The following is a 13,478-nucleotide window of genomic DNA, read 5'->3' as shown; positions in this document are numbered from 1 at the left end:
CCTCAGTGATAGTTTCAGTTTGTGGTACACAAATTGCTTCATTGATGCACTACTGTTCGTTTAGGATATTAAGATCGCTCACATCGAGATTGGACGGCTGGCATCGGCAGTGAACCATCCGTTAAGTATGAGTGAGATACCGAAAGCCAACGCATACTTGAACTGTAAAGAGCTAACTGTTGTGGTATGCGGAAGTTTTGGACATTGGCCGGTGTCCGAAAAAACAGGGCAAAAATATAGAAATCTCTCACGATTCATCGGTTAGCTCGGGTAAGTTGACACATTCATCCCAAAAGGCGATATATCTAATCACCATTTAAGTCACATTCAAGGGTCCCTTTGGCAAACATTCATGAAGTAACGTGTAAAACAATGGATACGAAGGTGGACAGATGAAAGGGTAAACAAATGAAAGATAAAAGGTTCACTTAAAGAAGAACCGTATGGTCAGAAAGTTGTTTCTGCCTAACGAGGAAGCCATTCGTTCCGTTTTGAAGTAGGTTTCCGAACAAACGTCATAAATTAGGCTCATGCAGTCGCACATCCAGATTGCACAACCATTTCACCCATATTTACACACTGCTGCAATTAAAGGCTGCTTTACGACCCACCAAAACTCGTAGTAAATTTATTATTTATTTTTACGTCTGTTGAGCCAACAATGTATCTAAATTCTGGGGTGTTGGTCAGCACTATACACTACGGTACGCGCGACACCCAAATGCAGTTATATAAGGCCCAAAATGCTTTCATAAATAATTCATGAAATACAAGCGTTTGTAAATGAACTTGACGCCTGCGGTAGACTCGGAAAAAGCTCAGAAACTCTTTGCTTTATAATATTCACCCAGTGAATTTGTAGTAAATACAAAAGCTCATATTTCAGTTGTGCGAGATATCAAGCGTGTTCTGTTAAAGGAGCCCCTTACTTAAGGCTAGCGAAAACGCATGGAATTCGTATAGCTGATGAGCCATGCAACTGGTGAAGCTGGTGGCGGGCTCTTCGTGAATGGTCTGCTGCCTCGTGTTGGTGGCATTCTGATGCACAGCCGATTTGTGGGAACACATAAGTACGAAAAGTAATGCCTTCCCTGCTTGGTTGGCTAACTGACTAATGGTGCAAAGATGATAAACTGTGTACAGCACGGTGAAGTTCCATAAAAAGTAACGTTACCAGCAGAAAATGGCAGTAAACAGGTCTTCTTGTTGCGAAAGTACCGTCTGAATGGTAGCTGGCCGTCATGATGGTCCGCCAAATTAATTAACTGAAGTTAGCTTTGTTTTACTATATTAATTTAGTGGTGACCGAAGAATGTCGGTGTTTTTCAAACGGTCGGCAACTTCTCTAATCAAGCACGTTCAAACAGCTGCTCTACCATGAGATGGTCGTTCTAACTGATTCACGTAAACGGAAAATGGTCAGGTTTTTGTTTCTATAGTCCGCATTTCATCGCTAACCATCTAATGAGGATTCGAAAGAAGTATAGTTTACAACTGGTCATAACTGATAAATGATTCATCGGTCATCCACATATTCACTGGTATATGTGAATTTTTATCTGTATGCTAAACGAGAATCACATGGCTGTGCCATTAATTCACCTGCACCAGTGACGGTTTCGTTGTACCACAAAACGACACCTTTGTTTTGTTGAAGTGTCACTAGGAGTAGGCTTTGAAAACACGTACATATCGGAGATTGCATGTTTTATGATATTATAATCGCTACGATGAGCTTTATCATGTAAACGGGTCATACTCATTTCGTTGGTGGTTTCAGAAGTGATGCAAAATTTCCGCCATTGTGTTTGTAACCTACGTTTTCTGATAAGAGGGCACTCAACTGGCACATTTGAAGTCACTTTTGATATAAAATCGACAAAATTAGCATAGTTTAAAGGCGCTCTTAATATGTGTACTTTTCAGGAATTCCCATATCACCAGTATTCTGTTACCTTTATTTGCGAAACTTGGTTATCCTTTGTGGGGTCCGAAGGCACCTAAAAAGGTTATGTTGGTTACACTCCTTAGGAGAGGTCCATCCAATATCCATTCTTTATTGCCTTTGATTACGGATGTCGCATAAAATAATAGTAAAATGTTTTTCTCCTAATGCAGCTTGCTGGTCGGCTAGGTGCTCGGGCTGCCAGTCACCTAGAGGAAGCATCCCCGGCTGGTGTTGCAGCAATGGCTGCCAGTGGTACAGCTGCGGTTTTGTTGCCAACCACAGCCCACTTACTTCGGCTACGACCTCCATCTGCACGAGCAATAATACAAGCCGGTGTTCCTGTGGCCTTGGGAACGGATTTCAATCCAAACGCATACTGTCTTTCAATGGCGAGTTATTCTGGTTATATGGTTGTCCAGTCTCATTTATAATTTCACTAAAGACGGTCATTACCAACAAGCTTCGCAGGACAACTGGATAAAGAAAAATAGTTTATAAGCTGGATGAAGTTACAGGATTCTAGGATTTTAGACGTGAGGCCTCAGTGATAGTTTCAGTTTGTGGTACACAAATTGCTTCATTGATGCACTACTGTTCGTTTAGGATATTAAGATCGCTCACATCGAGATTGGACGGCTGGCATCGGCAGTGAACCATCCGTTAAGTATGAGTGAGATACCGAAAGCCAACGCATACTTGAACTGTAAAGAGCTAACTGTTGTGGTATGCGGAAGTTTTGGACATTGGCCGGTGTCCGAAAAAACAGGGCAAAAATATAGAAATCTCTCACGATTCATCGGTTAGCTCGGGTAAGTTGACACATTCATCCCAAAAGGCGATATATCTAATCACCATTTAAGTCACATTCAAGGGTCCCTTTGGCAAACATTCATGAAGTAACGTGTAAAACAATGGATACGAAGGTGGACAGATGAAAGGGTAAACAAATGAAAGATAAAAGGTTCACTTAAAGAAGAACCGTATGGTCAGAAAGTTGTTTCTGCCTAACGAGGAAGCCATTCGTTCCGTTTCGAAGTAGGTTTCCGAACAAACGTCATAAATTAGGCTCATGCAGTCGCACATCCAGATTGCACAACCATTTCACCCATATTTACACACTGCTGCAATTAAAGGCTGCTTTACGACCCACCAAAACTCGTAGTAAATTTATTATTTATTTTTACGTCTGTTGAGCCAACAATGTATCTAAATTCTGGGGTGTTGGTCAGCACTATACACTACGGTACGCGCGACACCCAAATGCAGTTATATAAGGCCCAAAATGCTTTCATAAATAATTCATGAAATACAAGCGTTTGTAAATGAACTTGACGCCTGCGGTAGACTCGGAAAAAGCTCAGAAACTCTTTGCTTTATAATATTCACCCAGTGAATTTGTAGTAAATACAAAAGCTCATATTTCAGTTGTGCGAGATATCAAGCGTGTTCTGTTAAAGGAGCCCCTTACTTAAGGCTAGCGAAAACGCATGGAATTCGTATAGCTGATGAGCCATGCAACTGGTGAAGCTGGTGGCGGGCTCTTCGTGAATGGTCTGCTGCCTCGTGTTGGTGGCATTCTGATGCACAGCCGATTTGTGGGAACACATAAGTACGAAAAGTAATGCCTTCCCTGCTTGGTTGGCTAACTGACTAATGGTGCAAAGATGATAAACTGTGTACAGCACGGTGAAGTTCCATAAAAAGTAACGTTACCAGCAGAAAATGGCAGTAAACATGTCTTCTTGTTGCGAAAGTACCGTCTGAATGGTAGCTGGCCGTCATGATGGTCGATACTTATTCCAAGGTAACTGAACCCTGATAGGAAGCAGCTGTGCATCGGAAGCTTCACGTACATGTATTTTGAAATTGGTCGTTCATGATAGACCATGATTTTAAGGCGGTTAAAGGCTAACGAAAAATCGTGGAAAGAACTTGAATTGACTTAATTTTGACAGTGCACTACCGGAGACAGATGATGAAATTGAATTTCCTATTAATGGGTAAGAAGGAACTTAAGCCGCTCCGAACACTTTTCAGTTTATCCAGGGAATACTTGTCATTGCGTCTGGTTGCTTCTAATCAACGACCAAACAATTCCGCAGTAAACGAATGATAGATACCAAGCAGTGTTTCTTACCTGAGAGTCTGACACCGACCTGACAGAAAATGAATATGGATGGCTTTGCTTTCATTATTATGTTTGTTAAAACAGGAATCCAAAGCTTCTAGTGTTCCTGGATGAAAGGGTTTTATGAAAAATTTTAATGAATCTTCAAATATATTCATAAACGAAATTAAAACATTTTTTACATATAACAAAAAAGGATCTACCGTTTTTGGTTCACGAGATCTATATATCTGCTAAGACGTATTGAATTCTGTGGCTTGAGACAGTTTTACACCCAACAGCAATACCTTTGTTAAACTTCCAGTGTAGGTGTGTCATATAATATTTTCTCAAGTAAAGCTGGTTTTAGTGGTGGTCTAAAAAATTTTACCCCAATCTTCTGATCATTTCGGAGGATTATAGCCTGCTTAGTTTTTAATAGGCAACGTCAAATGAGTTTTTCTTGTGATTCCCATCATTTCGATATACAAAAATTTACATCAAATCAAATCATTTAATGAAACCTTACGTACTCTAAGATAAAATTATGGACGAATGTCCAACAAAACACAATGTTTATTCAACCAAGGTTAACTTGGCCAGAACCCCCTAAGTGACGACCTATGTTAATATATAATAATCACACTTCTTTAAGATATATATCTGCTGTATGAACATTATCTGAAATGCTATTAGGAACCCTTATCCTTCACTTGTAAAAGATTAAAGGACAGACTTTCCTGCAATAGATGGCGCATTCCGGTGTATTTCGAAAAAGTTAGTTTTATTTTGTACTACTTAGAGTTATTTTAGACAAATCAATAAATGCATATCAAGTTCAACGTTTCTGTTTCGAGTTGAGCTTGGAGGGCCGATATTTGGATAATGCAAGCCGAAAATGGTTCCCCATATTTGCAATTTTTTGTTCGCTCAAACGTTTCCAGGCTCATTTATATATGTCATTTTTCGGTTGGCCAGTTTATCCTTAAGCTCACCCAATTTCGAGTAGTTCACTTGCTTACTCAGTTATTTCATGACGTATTTCCCTGCGGCTAATTAAGAGAGCACACTGTTGTTCTCAGCGTATTAATGATCGTTTAAGCTTATTGTAGAGTTGAAACACCCGAAAAAATTTCTGTTTCACACTGAATAGCCGAAAGCTAATGCCTTTGGCTAAGCCCAAAAGAGAGCATTACTATACAGCTTACATTGTAGTGATAGCAAAATTCCGGATTCCCTAATTTCGGACATTCCGAATAGGGTCATTTTAGGTGAACTGTGCGCATCCAGGGTGGCACACAGAAAACTTCTCCAGAGCGCAATCAATCCTCATGCATCCTATTTGTGGACTCCATATCGGCTTTTGATTCTGTGATCAGTGGAGCAATGGGAATTGTTCTTGGAAAGTTAATCTGTAAAAACAAATTTGTTAAACTTTTCAGCTCCTCTCACCCTGGGATAAGGTCGTTCAAAATTGGAAATCCACGTCTACAGACTTCCTCAGGGACTAAAGGTTGCGCTATGTTTCCAGACTTATTTAGCATTCCTCTGGTTTTAGCATGTTCGCAACAATGTAAAAATTCTGAAGAGCTAATAGCTGTTCACTGTCTTTGAACAATTGTTCAAAAGCCCAGCGTACGTGAAAGCGCCCTACAGGATCATAAAACGCATTTCGCACTTAGTTTGTAACTGTAATTTAATGGCACATTCTTGAACCCAATCGCAGTTTGCGGCAGTAAAGTTTGACCGTAGCATCCCGTTTCGGCTCATACCTAAAAATTTATGAAATCCCTACTGTCTGTCAATTTGGGCCTCCTGGAGACACTAGAATGTTTCAGTCATACGGATGAATCGTGATAAAGTAGTTTAAATTTCTAATACCATGTAATCACTCTAACCATTGGCTAGAATTCATCATCATCAATGAACGAAACACTGACAAAAAGTTGAACCCACAGATGTCGGTGGGAGGTATTACATCTGGAAAACTTGAAAACCGCCACTGTCTGTGAACAGACCCAAAACGTGCGGTATATCATGCTATGTTATTGTTCACACTTCTATGACAACGAGTCGCGGACGGTAAACTGACGTCATACCTGATTCCTCGGTTTAGTTGCTCGTACTCCTAAACACATGCCCTGGAGGAAGATTTTTTCCGAGATCGAGGAGGAACGAGTCTCTGATATTGGGAACGACTCTAGGGAAGCTCAAAATGGCTAATTTTGGTTTCTGACCATGGAAAAATATAATAATGGATGCGAGTGCCTGGGGCAATTTTGTATATGCCGATGGTGCATTCGACACTCAGCTTGCCTTGCTAATCGAAATCAGATCGTTTATTCGTAAGCGTGAGGTAGTGAGCGTAATAACATCACTCTATGTAAACTCATGAAGCAGTAAAATTTTTTGAGGCATGTACTTGAGTAAAACCACACTCGCAGGACACCATCGATCCCATACCTGTCAACGCTTAGTTCAATGTGTTTGCTTTGTTTCATAACAGATGAAAGCGTACCACCATTACACTTGTAACACCTATTTATACTTGAAAACAGAAATGGTCAGTCCTCGGCAGGAGGTGATGGCAAGATATTTTCTTGAAAACTGCTGATGTAGTGAAACGTAGAACGATAGCAGCAATTGATTGTTTAATTGAACGCTAGCGCTAATTTCCATATTATCAGCCTTAGGCCGGTTATTGTTTGCCAATAACATGCAATAAAACACCGACGTCCGTAAAATCCACCAATAGACGGATGTCGAATTTCCGGCTAATTATGACAGACGAATGCACATCGGATGTACGTCCATAGTAGTAAGGAGGAATACTGAAAGCTATGTGGTGACAAAGTCCATTATGTGATGTGGTGAGCTTAGGGACACCCTCCAAAAATACTTTTAAATACCTGATGATTCTTGAGAATTCACACCATTCGAATTAACAGTCCCAGAAGTTTCGACAGCTAGCGCAGCCTATCGCCCACTATTCAGTGGCTACACTTAAGTGGTCAGACTCAATTGGAAACAAAACAACTGTCAGAGAAAGGCAGAACACTCAGAATCCGGGGTATAATTCTTGAACTAGGGCTAAATATCACCAACCACCGCTTGAGTTTCGCAAGCATAAAACGCCTCAATTTATGACCCGGTGGGTACTTGCAGGATAATATTATCTTATTATGTTACTATTTTGTAAATTCACGCAAGTCTTAGAACGGTCGACTGACTGAGATTTCCTCAAGTAGGTGCAAGTTTGTCATAAAACATCTGTCACAACAAGAAGAAAAAGCGAATCCACTTAAGTTCACTGGGATGATGCTATACGAGTGTGTAGAAATGTATTTCCGTTCATACTGGTTTTAATTCATTCTGAATTACTTCCTGTTAGTACTTTTTTGGGGAAACTGCTTACAGCAAGAACTGTCCCTGCATGTGTTTGATTTAATTTTAAACTTATTTTGGTCGTACTTTTACGTCACTGATTTCGTTCCTTACCATCAATGTTGATCGCAAAATTCGGCAGGTTGTAAGGCAGTGCATGGGGGACATTATGCGTTGTGAGGTAAACATGAAGTTTTATTCTTTCATACCATGGCCTACTTTGCATTATGGACTCCCACTGACTCATGACTTTAGTGGGCATTTTTAACAGGCCTCAGTTTATTGTTTTTGGTTTGATTTGAAAGCAGGTGGCGGAAAAATGTAATAGTAAACTGATAAAAATCTCTGTGTGTATTGAAATTTGAGAGTGCAAAAAACTGAATTCATCTGCAATGAACCTCAAAAATGTCTGCAACATTGCGTGTTATAATTCTCTACAAACTATTGCCATTTCGAACAATCTCGTTCAAAGCCTGTAGGGAAGAATGTGCTAGAAAAGAGGACTGACCCAAAATCTGCATTCGTATTGGCCAAGGAGTGCGGCGAAGTTTCCACCCCTTGGTAGGGCAATCACCAAAATGGAACCGAAGTTTAGAACGTTCGCAATCAAGTTGGTTGTATTCAGATTTATCTTGCCGATGCTAGTTATCAATTAGCGAACGAAAATCGACCAATAACTTGCTGATATATGTTCATATTTAACTGCCGATCAATCGCACTGGACGATTAGCCAAACTGTTGATTTATGTTTGCGTGAATCGCGAAAACTGCGATGAAATTATAAAATCCACAAAGCATGTGAAATAAAAATTCATGAGGTCTTTCAGAGAAATAGACCTCCAGATTGAGGTTCCAAGCTAAAACGAATGCATGATCGGCACGAAGAATTTCCTGGCTACCTGTGGTGATGCATTTGAAAGTTGGACAGTTTTTTCACCTCATGGTAGCGGTGATGCCTGAGCTGATAAATGTGGCATCTAAGCTCTGCTTAGATATTTTTGATGAGTTAATGCCTTTTCTGCATTGATTTGTCTACCAACAACTCAAGTGCAAATCGTTATCCACTATATCGCTGACTAAAGAAAGCCGAAACAAGACATCAAAATGTTCTCCTAATAAGCATTTTCTAGAACTCTTCATAGCAGACGACTCAATTCTCAAGAACGGACGGCAACACAGAAATCATACCTTAAATCAAAGAAACACCTTTTCTGGGAAATGTTTCAACAAAAGTGCTTTCTCAATGACCCGTTAAAGGGATCAGGAAAACTCAAAAGGGTCACTCTTACAAACGTGCTGGCTGTGTATGAATTTGAATGAGCTTAAATTCAGGTAAACGGATATGGACCAGTCCAACTGACGTGAACCCTCCTTCTGCCAAGGGATAACGATGTACCGAGAACCAAAATGCAATATCACGATGAATGTACTAGTAACAGATCCACTAATTTGTTTACAAAATCGCAACAGCATGTGCGAATCGATCGGTTTTTCGTCTTTATTGAGGTGAGAACTTCAGATTTAGACCTATGGATATAGTAAGTCGGCATGGTCCGTAGCACAGTGAAAAACTTATTCAGACAATTTAATTTTACCTTAGGGCGATTCGTTCTGGTTCATTCAAACTGGTTGAATTTTGCAGAAAGAAAAGTGGTATGCGCATTCACACTACATTACGTTCAAATTTTTTATTCTGGCGTGCGCACAGTTCCCTTATCAAAGCCGAGGGGCATATTTGCATCTGGGAGGGGAAGCAGACTTGGATGCATGTGGATCAGCGCCTATAGAGCGTACTTCGGCGTCCCAATTCACACTAAATTCGCACTAAATTTTCAACTCTTTCTAGTGACATAAAATCTTCCCAAAGTTTCTACCTTGGTGAGGCGTAAGATTGGCCTTGTCTGATTCAGAACCAAGAAATGTTATGCAGTGAATTCTAAAATTATGTACAGTTTTATGGAATCGATTGCAGGATATGACCGTGATGATCACCACCTAAAGCAATAAGCATCGCGTTTTTTGCACTAAGTTGGCGGGAATTTATTAAACGTGTGATGTATTTTCACTACTGCCAACTACCATCCAGAAGCCATGAAACATATCAGCACTCTGTCCCAGCAGGCTAAACAATGAACTTCCCCCTACATACGTTAACATTTGGTACATGAAAACCCTGTGATAGATCAGCATGTCCTTTTTAACTTATTTCCACTTATTCGGGTATTTTGGTTTTTAGATTCAAACAGTATATTCTTAGACCGTTTGATGTTTTACAAAGTCAGTTTGGAAGCATCACAGGAGTAGTCGACTTTTCCAACAAGAAGGAATATTGCAAATGCACCACACCGGGCTCTATGAGTTGTTTTTCTGTAACCCCACGGAAAGTGGTTAATTAAGGTAAAGATTGCTGGCACTCGATCCCGAGCTTGTGGTATCCTCAAGGGGTAGACTGAGTGGCCAAACACCGTAATTTCGCATGGGTGGGTCACTGGCATCCATCAAAGGACTATGTTCCGTTCCACCAGACGATATTTAACGTCTCAACTACGGTGAGCGAAAAACTGGACAACAAGTTGGTTCGAACTTTCTCTGTTCTACGGGTTAGCTAGTTGAATTATCTGTCCAGTAGGTCCAAAAAACTAGTCGCAAGCTTGGAGATGTGGACTTTGTTCCACTGTGAAATTCGGCCTCTACAAACTCCCATAAACTGCATGGCTGCTAGTTCTACCGCATTCGGTAGAATGCGGTTACAACACTCTCACTATCCTTAATGTGTGATGCGGTTTCTCCAAATGCTGAGCTCACATATGAAGACTGCTTGAATCGGTCGCACATTCGAACCGAGATGGCCAAACTGGAATGTCAATCAACTGATATTTTGTGTATGCGTACTGTTGGTCTGAGAATGCGCAGTGTGTGAACACGAGAGGGTGCTGGAAAAGTTGTAATGTATCTTATCAAAGCTAAGGAACTCTCAGGATATTGTGAGCTCACTCGCACTGGGGGAATTTTTTTTCGTTTGGCTGGTAATCCATCAGACCATTGCAGATTTTACGTCAGCACCCCAAGAGTTAACTTTTTCTTATCCATTAAGACCGCCAAGTTCTGTTGAGATGACACTATTGGCACTGCCTACCTGGCATGAAGCGGTTTCCGCCTGTCACTGCGAGCGTTATATAACCGTCAATAATAATGGTGCCATCTAAATTCTCACTGTATTTTGCCTTAAAGAGCTTTCGCGTCCCATGTGCTTCTTTTTTCGCACTCCTCGGTATCACTGGGTAGTGCAGATTGGATTATTCCGTTTCTAAACCCAGTCTTAGTTTGTGTTTCTATCGGGGTGCACTTCATGAACGTTTTACTTAACCATGCTCCGTCACATGTTGATAGACTCACTATAAGACCGGTTACTTAGTACGCTGTCCATGCTAGGAAAATGTAGAGAATACCGTGAGAGAAAGAATTTGGGAAACCACAAAGTTGTGAACCATTTAGAACACGTACGTCTTATTTCCAGCACTAACCCAGTCTTAGTTTGTGTTTCTATCGGGGTGCACTTCGTGAACGTTTTACTTAACCATGCTCCGTCACATGTTGATAGACTCACTATAAGACCGGTTACTTAGTACGCTGTCCATGCTAGGAAAATGTAGAGAATACCGTGAGAGCAAGAATTTTGGAAACCACAAAGTTGTGAACCATTTAGAACACGTACGCACTAATTACTTGCTTTCTTACCCTACACTAAAAATTAATCAGTCTACATATTGTTGGATGAGGGCGGATTGCGGATTCGGGACAAGTATTCAGGAAAGCCTTTCCAGGGCAATGTATATCTGCTACCTTATTGTACATAATGACTTCCACAGTTCTGGAAAGGGTAGTTTGAGGATATCATAGGTAGTATAACTGTGAATGGCAATTACGCCCAGACTGATTTTGGGACCACGGAACAGTAACAGACTAAATACCTCAAGTAAAAGGCCTTTGTAAACTTGATATTCGGGTCCTTAGTGGCATCCCATATTAACTGCTTACAGTGTGAGATCCACATTTCACGTATGGAGGACAGAAGTGAACCCAAATAAATAAAAATATTTTTTATCATGTTAAATGTTTGACACAAAGGCTATTCAGCTGCTAGATGACAGATGAGATGTGTTCGATCTACTTAAATAAGAAGCTACTCCAGGGGGAGCCAATTCGACCATGCCATACTGGAGACTCCTACTGTGAGGGATCACTAAACGCTAAGGTATGAGTATAAATAACCAACTTAAAAACGGTGATGTAGACATCACTGCAGTTGAAATGAAACTGATAAAAACCACAACAAAATAATGTCAGAGAAGTTACGGACTGGAGCACACTTGTTGAAAGTACCAGGGTTATTTGTGCTTTGCCTCTCACTTAATGTTATCTATTCACCAAGCAAAGCGTTTCCAGCTACAAACTACATCTTGTTCCTCTTTCTGGGATTATTTGGATACATCTGTGCGGAGAAAAATATGTTTTTCTTCCGATATACATGCAGGTGTGGATGTCTCAAAAGGCGATAAAAATATACAAAGGCAATTCAAATTAATCTATGGCGTACTTTGAGATATGATCCTTTCATTGTTGCCAATGGAGCGTTGATCGTAACTGGGTGGAAAGACAATTTTTTCATGTAGCCTGACAGCTAACGAGAAAAACAAAAGGACTGCATGAGTGCAACGCATTTATCGATAGCGAAATAAGTGTCATATCTAGAATGCCAGACAGCTAGGGAAAGTTAGGGAACTGTCCTTGAAGAAATCATAACCAAGTTCAATACGGAGCGGATTAAGCAAAAAATAACATCACGTGAAAAATTTGGCGGGATGGGGCTTTTTGTGTGGCAAATTTTTTGTGATCCTAAAGGCCAAACAGTAGTGGTTTTCTCGCTTCTTTGATGCAAGAAAGCGGCTCACGACTGTGTTACGCTTACTGCTCACCTTATTAATTGTGAGAATTTTCCGGCAACACCAGAACCATCCCTCAAGTAAATGCTGATGTCTGGTGAAAATGTTGGGTTATTTCAGACCCTATTGCTCAATTCATTTGGTACCTTCCAACCGTTGCAACAGACTGCCTATTCATGTACGCTCGTTCCGCTTTCTCTTGGTATGTTATCTTTTTGCAACTAGGATTAGAAACCTAGGTACTAGTCGTTGGCTTGTTCTCTGGGCTGGGCAATTTGGTTGCATTGCTCAGCTCAGCGAACAAGCCAACGGCCATCTATCCTACCTGAGCTATAAACATTTTCTTCCATGGTGAACTTACTTCCCCATCAATTTTCGCTTCCCTTTGGTTGAGTAGCCCTAGCGATTCAGAAACTTCTGCGGCTGCTTCTGCTGAGGTTGGCCATGTTCTAAATTACCGAGCTGAACGGATCGTTTGCACAGTCACTAGTTGACGGATACTTCTGAGCAGTTAGTTTGGCAGAGTTTTCGGGGTACTCTGTAAGTGGGATGATAAACGTAGACTGCTCACCGTACCTTCTTACACCCCAAAAGACTGTAGATCCAATAATCACGTAAAGAGTTCCACGGGGATTAAATTACCATTCAGCGGCGAGCTGATAGCTCAGATATTGTTTTGGTTCCCTAAATATGAATGCGCAGGAAGGTAGACGGCCCTGCTCGAGACTCAATCAAGTGGCCATCTTGGACTGGAACCAAAACGCCCGAAAAACGGAAAGCATTTGCCGCAGTCACTTATTAGTCGCGCACTATTTTTGTGCAGAATGTTCACTTTCAAAAACACCTAGAGCCACCAGGCTATTTATTGCCCCTCTCCACGCATGCAAGCCAACTTCCAATGCATACAAACCGCATTACCATTGCCTATAGGTGGCTTGGTTTACCTCTTGTTCTGCAACATCCATGTGACTTCATATCGCCCGCTTATTCGTTGTTATTTCTCGTCGCGCTCAAAACGGAGCGCAAGATACGAGCCTCTCTCTTGCCGAGTGAACTGTTCTCAGACTCTGATTTGAAACAGTTCTGATGAGCCTCG

General features: G+C 40.9%; 1 protein-coding gene across 1 annotated transcript; it reads left to right on the top strand.

Moving 5' to 3' along the window:
• Positions 1-2,112: 2,112 nt before the first annotated feature.
• T265_03348 (hypothetical protein) lies at positions 2,113-2,379 on the top strand (the record flags this gene model as incomplete). Its single annotated transcript, XM_009167809.1, has 1 exon — positions 2,113-2,379. A coding segment is annotated over one exon (267 nt), but the record flags the coding sequence as incomplete, so codon positions are not given.
• Positions 2,380-13,478: the final 11,099 nt, after the last annotated feature.

The sequence above is a fragment of the Opisthorchis viverrini genome (assembly GCF_000715545.1).
Source record: "Opisthorchis viverrini unplaced genomic scaffold opera_v5_46, whole genome shotgun sequence".
Lineage (NCBI taxonomy): Eukaryota > Metazoa > Platyhelminthes > Trematoda > Opisthorchiida > Opisthorchiidae > Opisthorchis > Opisthorchis viverrini.
This window is presented reverse-complemented; position numbering and strand designations above follow the sequence as displayed.